The 15,000-nt window shown below is 43.6% G+C and overlaps 1 protein-coding gene across 1 annotated transcript in view; it reads right to left on the bottom strand.

The window, feature by feature from the left end:
• Positions 1-15,000, bottom strand: part of LOC106809576 (cytosolic purine 5'-nucleotidase-like) — a 54,558-nt gene that overhangs the window by 27,556 nt on the left and 12,002 nt on the right. The window contains 10 exon segments of the mRNA XM_014812704.1: positions 298-430; positions 432-443; positions 733-793; positions 2,568-2,647; positions 3,181-3,280; positions 4,540-4,597; positions 6,647-6,735; positions 7,577-7,672; positions 9,020-9,137; positions 14,720-14,793. Coding sequence (XP_014668190.1) covers positions 298-430; positions 432-443; positions 733-793; positions 2,568-2,647; positions 3,181-3,280; positions 4,540-4,597; positions 6,647-6,735; positions 7,577-7,672; positions 9,020-9,137; positions 14,720-14,793 — 821 coding nt within the window.

Genomic DNA, 15,000 nt, shown 5'->3' with positions numbered 1-15,000 from the left:
CTAGAACACAACAATGGCCGACACTGATATTAGTATTGCCTACTCCATCATTGAAGCTTTCTAACTATTCTTATTGTGCAAATACACAGCTGCGTGCGCTTGCAATTTTATAGCCGTGCACCAAAACAAATACGTGAAAGAAGCCGACTAGACATTTAACTTTTAAATCAACCATCTGCCAATAAAACCAGGATATTGAGTTTGATCTTCAAATTTATAGCCTTTACAGCCAGAATCACAAGGTCACCAGTGACAGTTACAATTTGTATAGCAGGTAAAAGTATATCTTACGCTTACGGCTATTAATAGCACCTACCTCGTCTACTTGACGTAGAATCGTTCCCTCGGCAAAGAACAGCGGTTTCCTCGAGTCGACTACGATGTAGTCAAAGTAGGACCTCCAGTCTCTGTCGGGTGTGTTCAGTAGATAACGACATTATCTTCTGCAAAAACAGACGCATTGCAGAGTTCCAGTGTGAATTGCATTAAAGAACACGACTTGCACGCTACTCACGCCCGAGCCACAATTCTATACGTAGTTAACGACGTTATCACGGAGATAGCTGAATGCTCGGAAATTAAGTTCGAATTGGTGAGGAATATCCGATTTTGTTGTTGTTCACACGAGAGATTGCATGGCTTTGAGAAATTGGATAGTGTGTGGATGAGACAATCATTGTGTTACGTGACGCGTGTAATGGACAGTCACAGTGAGAACACAAAGTCACTTACCTGCGTATACTTGAAGTCACTGTTCGTGAGCAGGAAGAGCTTGGCACCATTATCACCCATCCTATTAAAGTTTAAAAAAACATCACATGAAAGACGCAAACTAGTTCATTTTTCACTAAATTTTCTGTTAAATTAGACAATATTTATGCTTGAATTATAATCATGACTAATAATTGAAAATATTTTTTCTTAAATTTCAGAAAGGCACTATGATTAGCACAATTCTTCATGCTACCCTGTATGAGCTAATGGAGTCAGAGTGCACTTCAAACTTCTGCACATCATACACATAGCACACTTTTAACATTATTCATAACATTCACATAAAGGATCACAATATTATATTTTTCACTATAAATGTTGACTATATCAGAAATTTTTAAAGCTAAACACTTACTTTTATTGTTCAATGTTATATATACTATTATGCTGTATTACATTATATCCCACTACTGTGTGTATCATGTACAAGGAAATCGGAATAGCTCACTTTTGTCACACCATTACAGGGAGCCATGAGCAATGGTGTCAACCATGATTACAAGCAAACAACACATCTGACGTTATAAAAATCAGCTTGCGGCTACGAAGCATTAGAAATGCGAATACATCACAAATAATGCCCAATCTAACCGATAATAACAGTGAAATCTCGAATATTCTCTTCTTTAAATTACTGGTAAGTGGAAACCGCGTATATTCCATGCAGATACAGTGCTGTATGTTGTTACTACAGGATGTTAGACGAAGAGACAAGATGGCCACGACTGGTGTGTACCATAGTGAATCAGCAAAGACAGTTGATGCTTCACCAGCATGTCAATCACATCATGAACATCTGCAACAATATGGAATACATGACACTGTATGTCGCACACTGACCGTGTCCCGCGCGCGCGTGCAGTGTCACTAGCATTAATCAGTAAATTACACCGAGACTTGCACGAGATGCAAGACAAACAACATGGAAACAGATATGTATACTAGCTAATACATTAACCATGTAATTGCACATTAACAAACCAAATATCAGCTAATTGATTAATTTTTGACTTGGCAGAGTTTACTAATTAGCGTAAACATCCCTCTCTTCCTCTCTCTCTCTCTGTCGCTCTGTCTTCCTCCATGCCTTCCCCCTCTCTTTCTCTCTCTCTCTCTCTCACTATCCCTCTCTTCCTCTCTCGCTCGCTCTCTCTCTCTCTCTATCCACATGTATTATTCTGTGTTTTGTGTGTGTGCACGTGCAAGGAGGGTATATGTATGTTTCTCTGGGTGTAGGTATAATTTGAGTAAGTGCATTGTAGCATCTAGTTACTTTAGTCAGGCAATGTGAATCATGTGTGTGCGTGTATCTATAGCTGTCGCACATACAGTAGAACGCTCAATCTGATATCTGACGTGACCTTATTGTGATGAAGTGAAATGCAGCAATGCACACTGCAGCCACTGGTCTGATTGCAATCGTTGATTTCTTGCTGAATCTGGTATTAGCATCATCGCTGTTGCTTTCGCTTCCATATTAACAGAAACGCCCTTGGTTTAACATTTATAGCGCGCATTCGTTGGCATTTCACTAAATGACAAAGTAGGAAAAATTTCACATGTCTGCTAACCTGCGTTTCAGTGTAAAAAAAGGTTTAGAAACAACTGACAAGCAGAGATTGAATTAGACTGGTGCGAAGTTCCGTGTGATGCACTGACTATAGTGGGCGAGTGAGCAGTGGACCTATACGCTGAGGGAACGGGGCCAGTCTGGCGGGCTCATTTCACCCTTTATAGAAGAAGGTAAGATATAAATGCGTCTATTCGACATGTTTACAACTAAAGCGTCTCACCTCTCTAGTAGAACAGGAAGCCTATCGTCTTTAATTACATACTTGTCCGGGTCATCAACGGTCCGTTGCTTCAGCGAGCCCTGCAATGTTCATACCAGCTATTAACCTGTGCACACAGCACCCCGTCTCATGGATATTAATACAGCTAAGGCTTCGTCGATCATTAATTGCTGAACACAACGACAACAACATGAGCCAGAGGAGCATTATTCATGGAATAACTAGACGACATCCGAGGGAATGCCGGGTGAACTAAAGCTAAGAGAAGACATTAAAAACTTACAACTAGATGCACCCAGTCCACAGCGGAACTTACAACTAGATGCACCCAGTCCACAGCGGCACTTACAACTAGATGCACCCAGTCCACAGCGGCACTCACAACTAGATACACCCAGTCCACAGCGGAACTTACAACTAGATGCACCCAGTCCACAGCGGCACTTACAACTAGATACACCCAGTCCACAGCGGAACTTACAACTAGATGCACCCAGTCCACAGCGGAACTTACAGCTAGATGCACCCAGTCCACAGCGGCACTTACAACTAGATGCACCCAGTCCACAGCGGAACTTACAACTAGATGCACCCAGTCCACAGCAGAACTTACAACTAGATGCACCCAGTCCACAGCGGCACGGCAATCCTGGAAGATGGACTTGTATGACATTACCAAGTCTCCATCTCTCACTCCCTTCCTGTCAGTCAATCTGCAAAGGAATGAAGTAACATTGATGCGGTTTACAGATCTCTCGAACAGATTATCTGTCATTCCTTGTCTTCATTTCACGTGATGTACTCTGTATGTAAGCGAGTTCCTGCATGTGCAGTGTACAACCACATGTAATCTTGTATGTAAGCGAGTTCCTGCATGTGCAGTGTACAACCACATGTAATCTTGTATGTAAGCGAGTTCCTGCATGTGCTGTGTACATCCACATGTAATCTTGTATGTAAGCGAGTTCCTGCATGTGCAGTGTACATCCACATGTAATCTTGTATGTAAGCGAGTTCCTGCATGTGCAGTGTACATCCACATGTAATCTTGTATGTAAGCGAGTTCTTGCATGTGCAGTGTACATCCACATGTAATCTTGTATGTAAGCGAGTTCCTGCATGTGCAGTGTACATCCACATGTAATCTTGTATGTAAGCGAGTTCCTGCATGTGCAGTGTACATCCACATGTAATCGTGTATGTAAGCGAGTTCTTGCATGTGCAGTGTACATCCACATGTAATCGTGTATGCCTATTTGTACATGCTTGTATGCATATGTGTACCCATGATAAAATTAAATTAGCATTGTTCACATCATGAAAAAAACAGACCACGACGTGCAAAACGAACATAGTGCCAACACACGCAGTAAACACATAATAATGAATGTTTCAACAAAACGTTGTCACAACGCACGCGAAAAACAATCGCTCAACTTTCACATCCTCACACGATCACTCATTATGAGTTGCCATGGGAACCAAGAGATCAAACGGCAGGAGCCCAGCCACAGATGCTGGTGTCATTTGGAGTTAATTGCCTTGATATTGCCCATGGCACGTGCACATCCAACCATGGCAGCATTCACCAAACTCAATTAGTGGGAATGATCGGCAGTGATAAATGTCGAACGCAGGCTGGGGACTACATTACACAGCACAGCCACGTGTTTACATGTAACAAGAGGGTTATAGCATTAATTTACAGATAATGGTCGTCCACCTCTATTTATATTTACTTTAACTATCATTTTAACAGTCAAGCCACGCGTTTCAATGTAACAAGAGGTTTAGAACATTAATTTACAGATAATGGTCATTCACCTCTAGATATTCATATTTACCTTAACTATCGTTTAAAACAGTAAAGCCAGTTGTTCCCATGTAACAAGAGGTTTAGAGCTTTAATTTACAGATAATGGTCAACCTTTTTTTATTAACTATTTATTTTATTTTATACTTCCTAACTTACCTTTCGTACTTTTCACTGCAGTCAAAATAGTCTACTAAACAAGCCAGCAAGTATGTTTCTAAATAGAAGAAAAAACACATTTACATAAACAACTAACAGTTGCTAACCTAGGCTTCATCGTCACATGACACACACACGTTGTCTAATGTAGTAGGAAAACCAAAAGTATGAAGACTTATATGCATTTAGTCTGACAAACTACTACATAGATGTAGAAAATTCTGCAGCACGTAGCTTTATGAATAATTGCGTTACTATATATAATTTCCTAATAAAATGACAACTGCACAACAGATGCAGAGAAATAGTAATGGATTATGCAAAATGTTCTTAAAAATGTATATACTTAGTCCATGAGCCCAGAGCCCAAAATTGACATTTCATTACCAAGTTGGGGGGCAAATGCTATCATACATTTTCTGAAAGCCCTTGCTGTGTAGATCAATAAAATATGTGATAGCCTTATCAGATCGGTAGCTTAAGGGGGTCGCGTGACTTTAAAGTCAGTAATTTATGCAAATTTGGCTGATTTATGCTAAATCTTTAAAAAATTATATCCCGTTCTGATTGCAAGGTAATTCTGTCATCTCTTCAACTATTAGTTAGGTTTATGGTGAGGTTCATTTTTGCAACAAAGGTTTTTGATTATGGGATGTTGAAGTCACGTGACAATAATATTATTTCTCAAAAATACGTAAAATTATAGGAAAAGTATCATTATACTTTAAATGATCCACGAAAATGACTTAATATCCTACTAAAAACAATAATTAAGAATTTTGGATTTTATTATTAATAATCCTCACCGTTTTCTTTTGTATTTTCGTGACATTTGTAGGATTTATATAACATTTTATAAACCGGAAGTAGTTTTGGTCACCCTGTGGTAGAAACAGAGAATTCTAAAAACGTGTATTTTTCAATGATTACATTCATTTTACAAGATTTTACACTGTATACGTCACGAGCGGTTGACACACAGCGCGCGCGTGTGTGTGTGTTGTGTGTGTTGTGTGTGTTGTGTGCGTGTTGTGTGTGTGTGTGTGTGTGTGTGTGTGTGTGTGTGTGTTTGTGTTATATATGCATCATGCATCTAGAGCGCTATATGGTTATCGTTTATTGCATAAGTAATATAGATAATACCAGGAGTGAAACAATTTATTAATCACTCCTGATAATACGTGTATTAAACTTATCTGCAAAAGCACCGAAAGGCGCTGAATAATTAATTATTGCTTGCTTTATCGTAGAGAAGCACTATCAACGAAACTTGGTGCTTCCGATTGCTCGGTGATTGTATGGATCGTCGAAATTTCAACACTGTTGCCGTACTACTAATATATCAAGACTGCTTAGCGTACTTGTAAGCGCTCTCACAGTTATAAATAGCATAGTTAAACATTCCCGTCGCGACAGTAATTAATTTTGACAAAATTGTGCGTAATTTTACATTGTCAGTGCGATAAATTGAACAGTAATTTGTTGGTGATATTGCTGTTAATTGCTGTTAATCTTTATGCGCAATATTATCGTGAGCTTTCATTCACCCGTTCATTCATCCATTTGTCCGTCCATCCCTTCCGCCGTCCGTCCATCCTTCCATTCGTCCGTCCGTCCATCGTTCCATCCATCCGTCCGTCCGTCCGTCCGTCCGCCGGTCCGTCCGTCCGTCGTCGTCCGTCCGTCCGTCGCGTCCGTCCGTCCGTCCGTCCGTCCGTCCATCCATCCATGGCTTCTTCCCTCCGTCCGCCCGCCCGCCCCGAAGCCTGGCGGCTTTAAAGTCACGTGACCCCCTTAAGCTACCAATCTGACAAAGCTATCACATATTTTCTTGATCTACACACCAAGGGCTTTCAGAAAATGCATGGTAGCATTTGCCCCCAACTTGGTAATGAAAAGTTGTTTGGCTCATGGACTAACTGTACTTATAAATTCGTACAGGACAAGACAGTTTGATCAACTCACATCAAAGGTTACAGAACTGTTAAACTCACACTCAGAGATATATTAAAACTTGCACGAGGGTGAAATATCCAATTGCAGTTTAAAAGCAAATTGATTTTGTCACGTCAGAAGCCATCGTTCATCACGTGAATGACTGTCGTACCTGGAAGGTTGAACAGCGTGTTGAGAATGAAGATCCTACTTTGCTCAAACTTCATGAACTTATTAGGGTACAGCTCACGGATGACGTGCCTGCAACATGAAACACACCTGCCTGTCACACACCTGTCACACACCTGTCCTGCAACATGAAACACACCTGCCTGTCACACACCTGTCACACACCTGTCCTGCAACATGAAACACACCTGTCTGTCACACACCTGTCACAACCCGTGTCACACACTGTCCCTGCAACATGAAACACACCTGTCTGTAGCACACAGCTGTCACAACTGTTACACGCACACCTGTCGCTGCAACATGAAACACACCTGTCTGATCACACACCTGCTCACAGCACCCTGGTCCTGCAATCATGAAACCACACCTGTCTAGTCACACACTTGTCAAACACCTGTTCCTGCACATGGAACACAACCTGTCTGTCACACACCTGTCACCAGCCTTGTCCTTGGCAACATGAAACACACCTGTCTGTCACACACCTGCTCAACACTGTCACACACTCTGTCCTGCGCAAACAATGAACAGCAACCTTGTCTGCTCACACACTTGTCCCTGCCAACATGACACAGCCTGTCCTGGTCCACACACGCTGTCACACACCTGTCACAACACACTGTCACACAACTCTTGTCGCTGCAACATGAAACACACTCTGTCTGTCACACACCTGTCACAACACCTGTCCTGCAACATGAACAGCACCTGTCTGTCACGACGCTGCTTCACAACGACACGCTGTCTGCAAGCATGAAACACACCTGTCGTCACAGCACGCTGTCCGAACAATGATTATCGATTGCATCTACTAACTATATTCCATGCAAAAAAAAAACAAAAAAACATAGACTGTCGCCTGGAAGACCGGCTACGACGCTATTTTCTCTTCTAGAGTGAAACTACCTACGGTTTGAGAAACTTGAAGCCATGGCAGCAGACTAGGATGTTGCCATAGACATCCACCTTCAGCAGGTTGCCATATGTCTGGTCAAACCACAAGCCCCTGCAACATAAACGCTTAGCTTTACACCCGTGGCAGGCAAGTGCAATCTATGAGATTCAACGCGGATACAATCCTTTAACTGCTATCAAGAAGACACAAATGCAATCATTACACGCGGGAGACGCGTGTGTACCTTCCTTCACTCACTGTATTCACCGGCACGCGGCAGTGTGTGTGTGTGTTGCGTGACAACACCTGCGCGTGCAGCAGATGCACGCGATTTAACTTCGTTAATTAGCCTTCACAATGCCCATCACCCTGGTCATTCTCTTCCTCACAGACCTGCGTTCACTGACAACGCTGCTGCATTTAACGAAGATAGAAAGCTCGTAAGCAGTGTGAGTATACAGTAGAACGGGTTAGACGTAGACCGGTAGCCCGAGCTCGCACTTATACGAGCGAGGCCTTGCAAGCGTCGAGCATGAAAACGCACCCTGCACAATCGTTCTTTCACTGGCATTCACACGGCTGCTGCTGCACACTACAGCCCGCATTAACACCGCGATAACTCGATAGTTGCATGGGTTAGTGTATGATTGCGTTAAGTACTATATATAATGTCAGGGGTAGAAATTAAGGGGACTCCACTGCCTTTAAAAAGAGGGAGTCCGGCAACAACAATGAGGCGAGTCCGCAGTCCTGAAAGCTTGTCAAAACCTAAAGATATTATTTTAACAATAATGAAGGTGCTATTTTGAAGCATTCATGCAGTTGCACGTCTGCCAAATTCTCCTTTTTGGACATTTTGCTGAAAAATACAGGTAACTACCGCAAGGCGTGGCTCTGGAAGCGATCTTAGGTTAGTATTATAATAGGCAAAGAATATTTCAGCGAGTCACACGGACTCTGCCTGCATATGTCAAATCAGGGAGTCCCGACAGTAAATCAGGGAGTATTTGACTCCGCGCTCCGTTAATTCGCACCGTTGTAATGTAGTTGGTTAGTGTATGATTGTTTAATGGGATAAGTTATGCCTGAGAGGGTCTATGTCCCCTGCGGTAACTGCCGGAACGTTACCCTGGGTACGCGTCGGTATGCTACCCGAAAACGCTACCCTGGTACGTTCTAATATGCCCGGACCGTACTCGCCTACTGCCCTAACGAATTCTAGGTGAGTCAGCCTACACCTACTCCCTAAACCCTAACCCAAACCCGAACCTAATCCCCTAATCCCTAACCCTAACCCTAACCATATCAAATAGTGACCTCAGCACGTTCCGGTATACCGGACCGTACCAGGTTACGTTCGCAGTACCCTGGGAGACATAGACCCTATGAGCGATAGTTATATGGTCGTCTGCGCTAATGTTTCACCGGACACCGGGTTGTTACGGCGTACGCGCGTACCTTACTGGAAACGTCGGATCGTATTCAAAATCGCCGAGGGCGCTGGGATAACCGATCTCGCAGAGCCGCTCCAAAACCAGCTTGAAAGCGAGTGCTTCGTATTCCGGGCTCTTGTACACTGCAAACACGAAAACACACTCAGCAATCACGCGGCGTGGCAGCACTCTCACCGCGGCGGCGCGGCCGCACACACTCACCGCGGCGGCGTGGCAGCATCACTTCTCGCCTGCGGTCGCGTGGCACGCACACTCTCACCGTGGCGTGTTGCAGCACACTCTCACCGCGGCGGCTGGGCCGCCACACTCTCACCGGCGGCGGGAAGTCACGTGTCGGTTACGTTTCTCATAATGACTTGAAAATCACGCGATTCGAGGTACGTAAATCGATAATTGCGATCGATTTGAACACTTAAATGTAGATTCGTGTGCGACTGTTCGAATAATAGCTATCGATTTAGTTTGAAGGCATCCTTTCATTTGCTGTTGAATAATTTAGGCAGAGCAATGTTTCTCTATTATGCATGCAGCATTTATCACTGCAGGATTGATCGTGATAATGATGGCCATGATAAGGGGGAATAAAATTTTATTGACACTTGATGAAATTGGTTACTGGACATTAAGGCAATACGTCGATACATTGCGTGTCTAAATTAGCACGCTGGTAGACTGCAGGAATTACTAGCATGCTGGTAGACTGCAGGAATCTACTATAATTATTACTGTTTACCACAGCCAAGTCTAATTATTACAATGCTAATCACACACGCACGCACGCACGCACGCACACACGCACGCGCGCACGCCAGCACGCGCAACGCACGCACGCTCGCGCGCGCGCGCCTGCGCGCAACACTACGCACGCACGCGCGCACACACGCACGCACACACGGATCAGTACGCCACTCACACAACACACACACACACACACACACACCACACCAACACACACACACACACACACACACACACGAACGCATGCACGCACACATATAGGCCCTGGACTACCCGAGTTGAAATCAATACCCAATAAAATTTGATTATATTCACACAATCGCGGTCCTTGTGCACGGCCCCCATCACTACTCTTAGTTAAAAAAACGGGTTTTCCACGCAGCCGGAACGCCGCACGGTCTAGATTATTATTGGGGTTATTCCCATAGGCCTTAGCAAACTACACCACAGTGACCAGTGGCCGTAGCTAGTGATTTTTTCAGCGGGGGGGGGCGCACTGGGGCGGCCTTACTTTTCGCTGGGTGGGGCACTAATATATACTTTTTCTTTTATGTATACTGTCTCTAACGGCATTCGTTTTTAATTCAATTTTTTTTTCATCAAGCATGAATTTTCAGTGAGGGGGCACCTGGGCGGGGCCCACAAAAAATTTGTGGGGGCTTCGTGCCCTTCAGGCCCCGTAGCTTACCTGCACAGTGATTACCACCTTTCTAGACATTAAATTCATTGGGTAAGCGAAACGAGACATGAGAAGTGAGAGTACGGCGGTGTACGGCGCGTGTGCCACACGTTGCCTCTCTCGCTTTGCTGCGGGCGGGCATAGCTGCGGGGATCGAGGCCAGTTGAATCGACGACCACCGCAGCACATAACGCAATCGGCCCAGTCAGAATATATTCCTTAACAGCTGCTTGAGCAATTGCTGCTCACTGATAAGACAGTCGTGACACTGACATGTTACCGCCAGCCGCGTTGCTGGCATTCAATGCAGCGAACCAGCCCTGCCTGACTTCTGTGTGTCTGTCTCTCCAACTATGTGCTGTGTGTCGCGTGCGTGGGGGGCCGGTTTGGGGCGTTTGGCGCATGGCGTGCGCTGCGTGGCCAACTTGTTTTTGCCTTCTGTACGGTGTTGGCTGTCTGTAAATATGAGTATGTAATAATGACCATCTGTTGGGCCTCCATTTATTTGCATGTGTCAGATATTAGTGCCTGGGCACTAGTTTTAATTTCACAGTGTTACCTTGCCTCTTATTTCTCACACCGGAATGCGCTCTCTTCACCTGCCCCAACGGTGCTTTCTCTCCTCCCTCCCTCCTCCTCCCTCCGCTCTCCTCCCTCCCTCCTCCCTCCCTCCCTCTTCCTCTCTCCTCTCTTCCCTTCGCTCTCTCTCTCTCTCCCTCTCTCTCTCTCTCTCTCTCTCTCTCTCTCTCTCGCTCTCTCTCTCTCTCTCTCTCCTCTCTCCTCTCTCTCTCTCTCTCTTCTACGCCCCCCGCGTATCTTTCTCTCCTCTCTCTGCTTCTCTCTCTCTCTCTCTCTGTCTTCTGTTCTCTGTCTCTGTCTCTGGCTCTCTGTCTCTGTTCTCTTGTCTCTGTCTCTGTCTCTGTCTCTGTCTCTGTCTCCTGTCTCTGTCTCTAGTATCTGTCTCTGTCTCTGTCTCTGTCTCGTCTTGTCTCATGGGTCTCTGTTCTCGTGTCTCTGCTCTGTCTCTGGTCTCAGTCGTCTCTGTTTTCCCCCATTTCTTTGGTTCCTCTGTCTCTGCCTCTCTGTCTCTGTCTCTGTCTCTGTCTACTGTCTCTGTCGTCTGTCTCGTGTCTCTGTCTCTGTCTCTGTCTCTGTCTCTCTCTCGTTCTCTCTCTCTCTCTCTCTCTCTCTCTCTCTCTCTCTCTCTCATCTCTCTCTCTCCTTCTCTCTCTCTCGTTCTTTCTTCTCTCTCTCTCTCTCTCTCTCTCTCTCTCTCTCTCTCTCTCTCTCTCTCTCTCTCTCTCTCTCTCTCTCTCTCTCTCTCTCTCTCTCTCTCTCTCTCTCTCTCTCGCTCTACCTTCTCTCCCCCTTTCATCTCTCTCTTTTCTATTAGTTTCATCTTTGGCTTGGCTTTTATCTCACTCTCTTTTAATCCCTAATTCAATACTATCTACACTGCAACTATTTTTATCTCCTTGTCCATTCTACACTAAATAGACAATTCGATAAAAAAGCAGTTTCTGCTAAAACACTGCGGGAAACCCATCATCCGCAACAAATCGGCACAAAGTGTTCACTCGCGCAGAACGCGAAATAAGTTCCACAAAGACTGCGAGATCTCAGGGTTACAGTGGCTTCTCAGAACGCTAGCGGGCAGATGCATATACATCTGGCTCCACACGCAATTACTGCATACCACATTCACTGAGATCCCCTCAGAGCATTCCCGTATATCGGGGCAAAAACGAAATTGCATGGCTACGCAGAATTGAACAAATAACGTTAAATCATTAACGTAATCTTGCCAACCACTAACCAGCAAATCACACGCAGCTTTTACACGAACGGGGGAAAACAACCCAAGAGTCAGCGTGGAATTTAGGTCTGTGAAGAACATTTTTTTAACTGGCTGACACTTTCCTCAACCAATGTCGATTGTTTCAAACATAAACATGAAATTTGACTTTGACTAAAGATCTACCAGGAAACGCTGCAAGATGAGCCGTGGTGTCCTGACGACTCCTGTACATCCGTTCATATCAATATCATTACCTAACCAAAGCAGAGCAGCATTAGATTTTGTTTTTATAAAACTCAAATACGTTTTTTTGTCATCGGCAACAGTAAAAGAAATATTAAATCTATTTAAATTATAGCTAAATTTTCAGCTACAACAACAACAAATCATAGTAAACCAAGTTACAATTTTTTTTTAAAAGCTTGACGTATACCAGTAGAAACCGTGAACATTGAGATTGAAAATATGTGCGTACACAATTGCACCAATAGGAATTATTTACCAAGCAGACAGCACTGTAGATTCTATGAAAAAATTCTATGAACACGGGTTTTTACAAGTTCAGCCGATGGTTACCCGAATCCAAATTCACCCCAAATAAGAACATAAAACACATCCAATATTAACCCTTACCCTCAAAGCATGTTAACTATCATTTTACAAACCCACACATCAAAAAGATCAGTTAATCACGCCAAAGGATTTGATTAATGTAGCAAAAATGATTGCGTCTAACTTCAAACCGCGTGTTTTATAAATGAGCGTACCAGTAATTAGATTTTGCATGACCTGCAGAATGCATTCCTACATAGACTTCCCTTTTCTTCTCTGCAATGCGTGTTCCTTCTTGCATGCTTGAAAATGTTTTGCTGTACGCTACGGTATTTTCGTACATATCTCATTCACTGCAGTCTGGCTTGTCATTATAATTACATAACTGCCTTCATCGTATATTATCACTGTTTATGTTATATCACTGTATAATGTATATCACTGTATATCACTGTATATCACTGTATATCACTGTATATCACTGTATAATGTATATCACTGTATATCACTGTATAATGTATATCACTGTATATCACTGTATAATGTATATCATTGTATAATGTATATCACAGTATAATCACTGCTTATATCACTGTTAATCACATGTCTATCAAGATTGTCTTATAACCGCCTCATATTAACTTTAACACATCCATACAAGAGTAGCTAAGCATATACGAGTTCATCACTTATTATTGATATAACAAATAACGTACACCATAATATAAGGATGTAACCACCGATTATAGCCGTAAAAATGAGCGTAAGTAAATATATTTGACCTGGTTTTGTAATTTTTACCGTAATGCAGTTCGCCTCTGTGAACTCACTAATATATTTCCATCAGCAGCTGTGGTGAGGAGGTGGAATGAGACCTAATTCCTAACCAGCTGGTTGCTGCTATTTATGATCAAGCTCAGCTGAGATGTTTTACCACGTGTTTCTTATACAAGCCAAGGAGCTCTATGTACATCTTGATGTTCATCTAGCTGCTTGATGCTCGCCCCACCGCCACCCTGGTAGCGGCTTTATAAACACCGACAATCTGACGTCTATGATGAACTTCCTTCACGTTTGTTGCGTTAGCGTGTTTTCAGTAACGGGAAGCATAAACACCATGAGAATCATTGCTGAGAAGCATTGATGAATTTAGGCCACAATACAGCATTTCACTCGCCTGTTGTGTCCTGTTTATTTCCTATTTACACACACACACGTGCGCGTGAACGCATACACGCACACAAACACGCACGCGCGCGCACACACACACACCAAGCAGACAGCACTGTAGATTCTGAATTGAAAAAAAACGAAATTTTGCTTGAATTATTACGCAGTCTCTGTGAAACTGCTGGAATTCCCACACAGAATTACATTTCTTGTCTCAAAAACAGATCGAATTCTGGTAAAATAATAATAGGTACGTTGCACAGTACTGAATATAGACAACAAGACTGTGTGAAACACTTTGTAATACCGAAATACCGTAAGATCGTCGCAAATTACTTTGCAAATTAAAATGTCTGTCTAATTGCATGCAGCTACCGTTACTACGATCTATTTTGAGACAAGTTAGTTACTGACTGAGGACTGTTACTGAGGATTGTTACTGAGGACAGGGGATTTTCCTTTTTTTTGCGTTCGATTGCTACAGATTACATCCTGCAGTTCTTTGCAAAGTTAACGGATCTTAATACGAAGCAGATTTTCAGTATTAATCCAAGTACACGCAATCCACACATCAATACCACGATCAATTTCTATTCGTAACACATTTGCTGGACATTTCTTTCATCAGGTACATACATGTACGGAATCCCTACACCGACAGCAGCATGGCATATAATAACATCAGAGGAGAGGCAACATCTTATAACGACAACATCACGCAATCCGACGAAGAAAAAAATGCCTGAAAGCCCAAAACGGATGCTTACCAGCGAGAGTGTAGTCCATGTCGAAGCCAAAGTACCTAATCTTATTCAGGTGTAGACTCCTATTGACAAAAACCCTGCGAATCAATAAGAAGGCATGACGTTAGTTAGATCACGGCATTTCTCTCTGTAAGCAACACTAACCCCACACACACACCCACCCCCATCCACCCACCCACCCACACCCACACACCCCCACCCACCACCACCACACCCACACCCACACACCCACACACACACACGCACGCACGCACGCACGCACGCACGCACGCACACACACACAC

Source organism: Priapulus caudatus, unplaced genomic scaffold (genome assembly GCF_000485595.1).
Source record: "Priapulus caudatus unplaced genomic scaffold, Priapulus_caudatus-5.0.1 Scaffold365, whole genome shotgun sequence".
Classification (NCBI taxonomy): Eukaryota; Metazoa; Priapulida; class Priapulimorpha; order Priapulimorphida; family Priapulidae; genus Priapulus; species Priapulus caudatus.
This window is presented reverse-complemented; position numbering and strand designations above follow the sequence as displayed.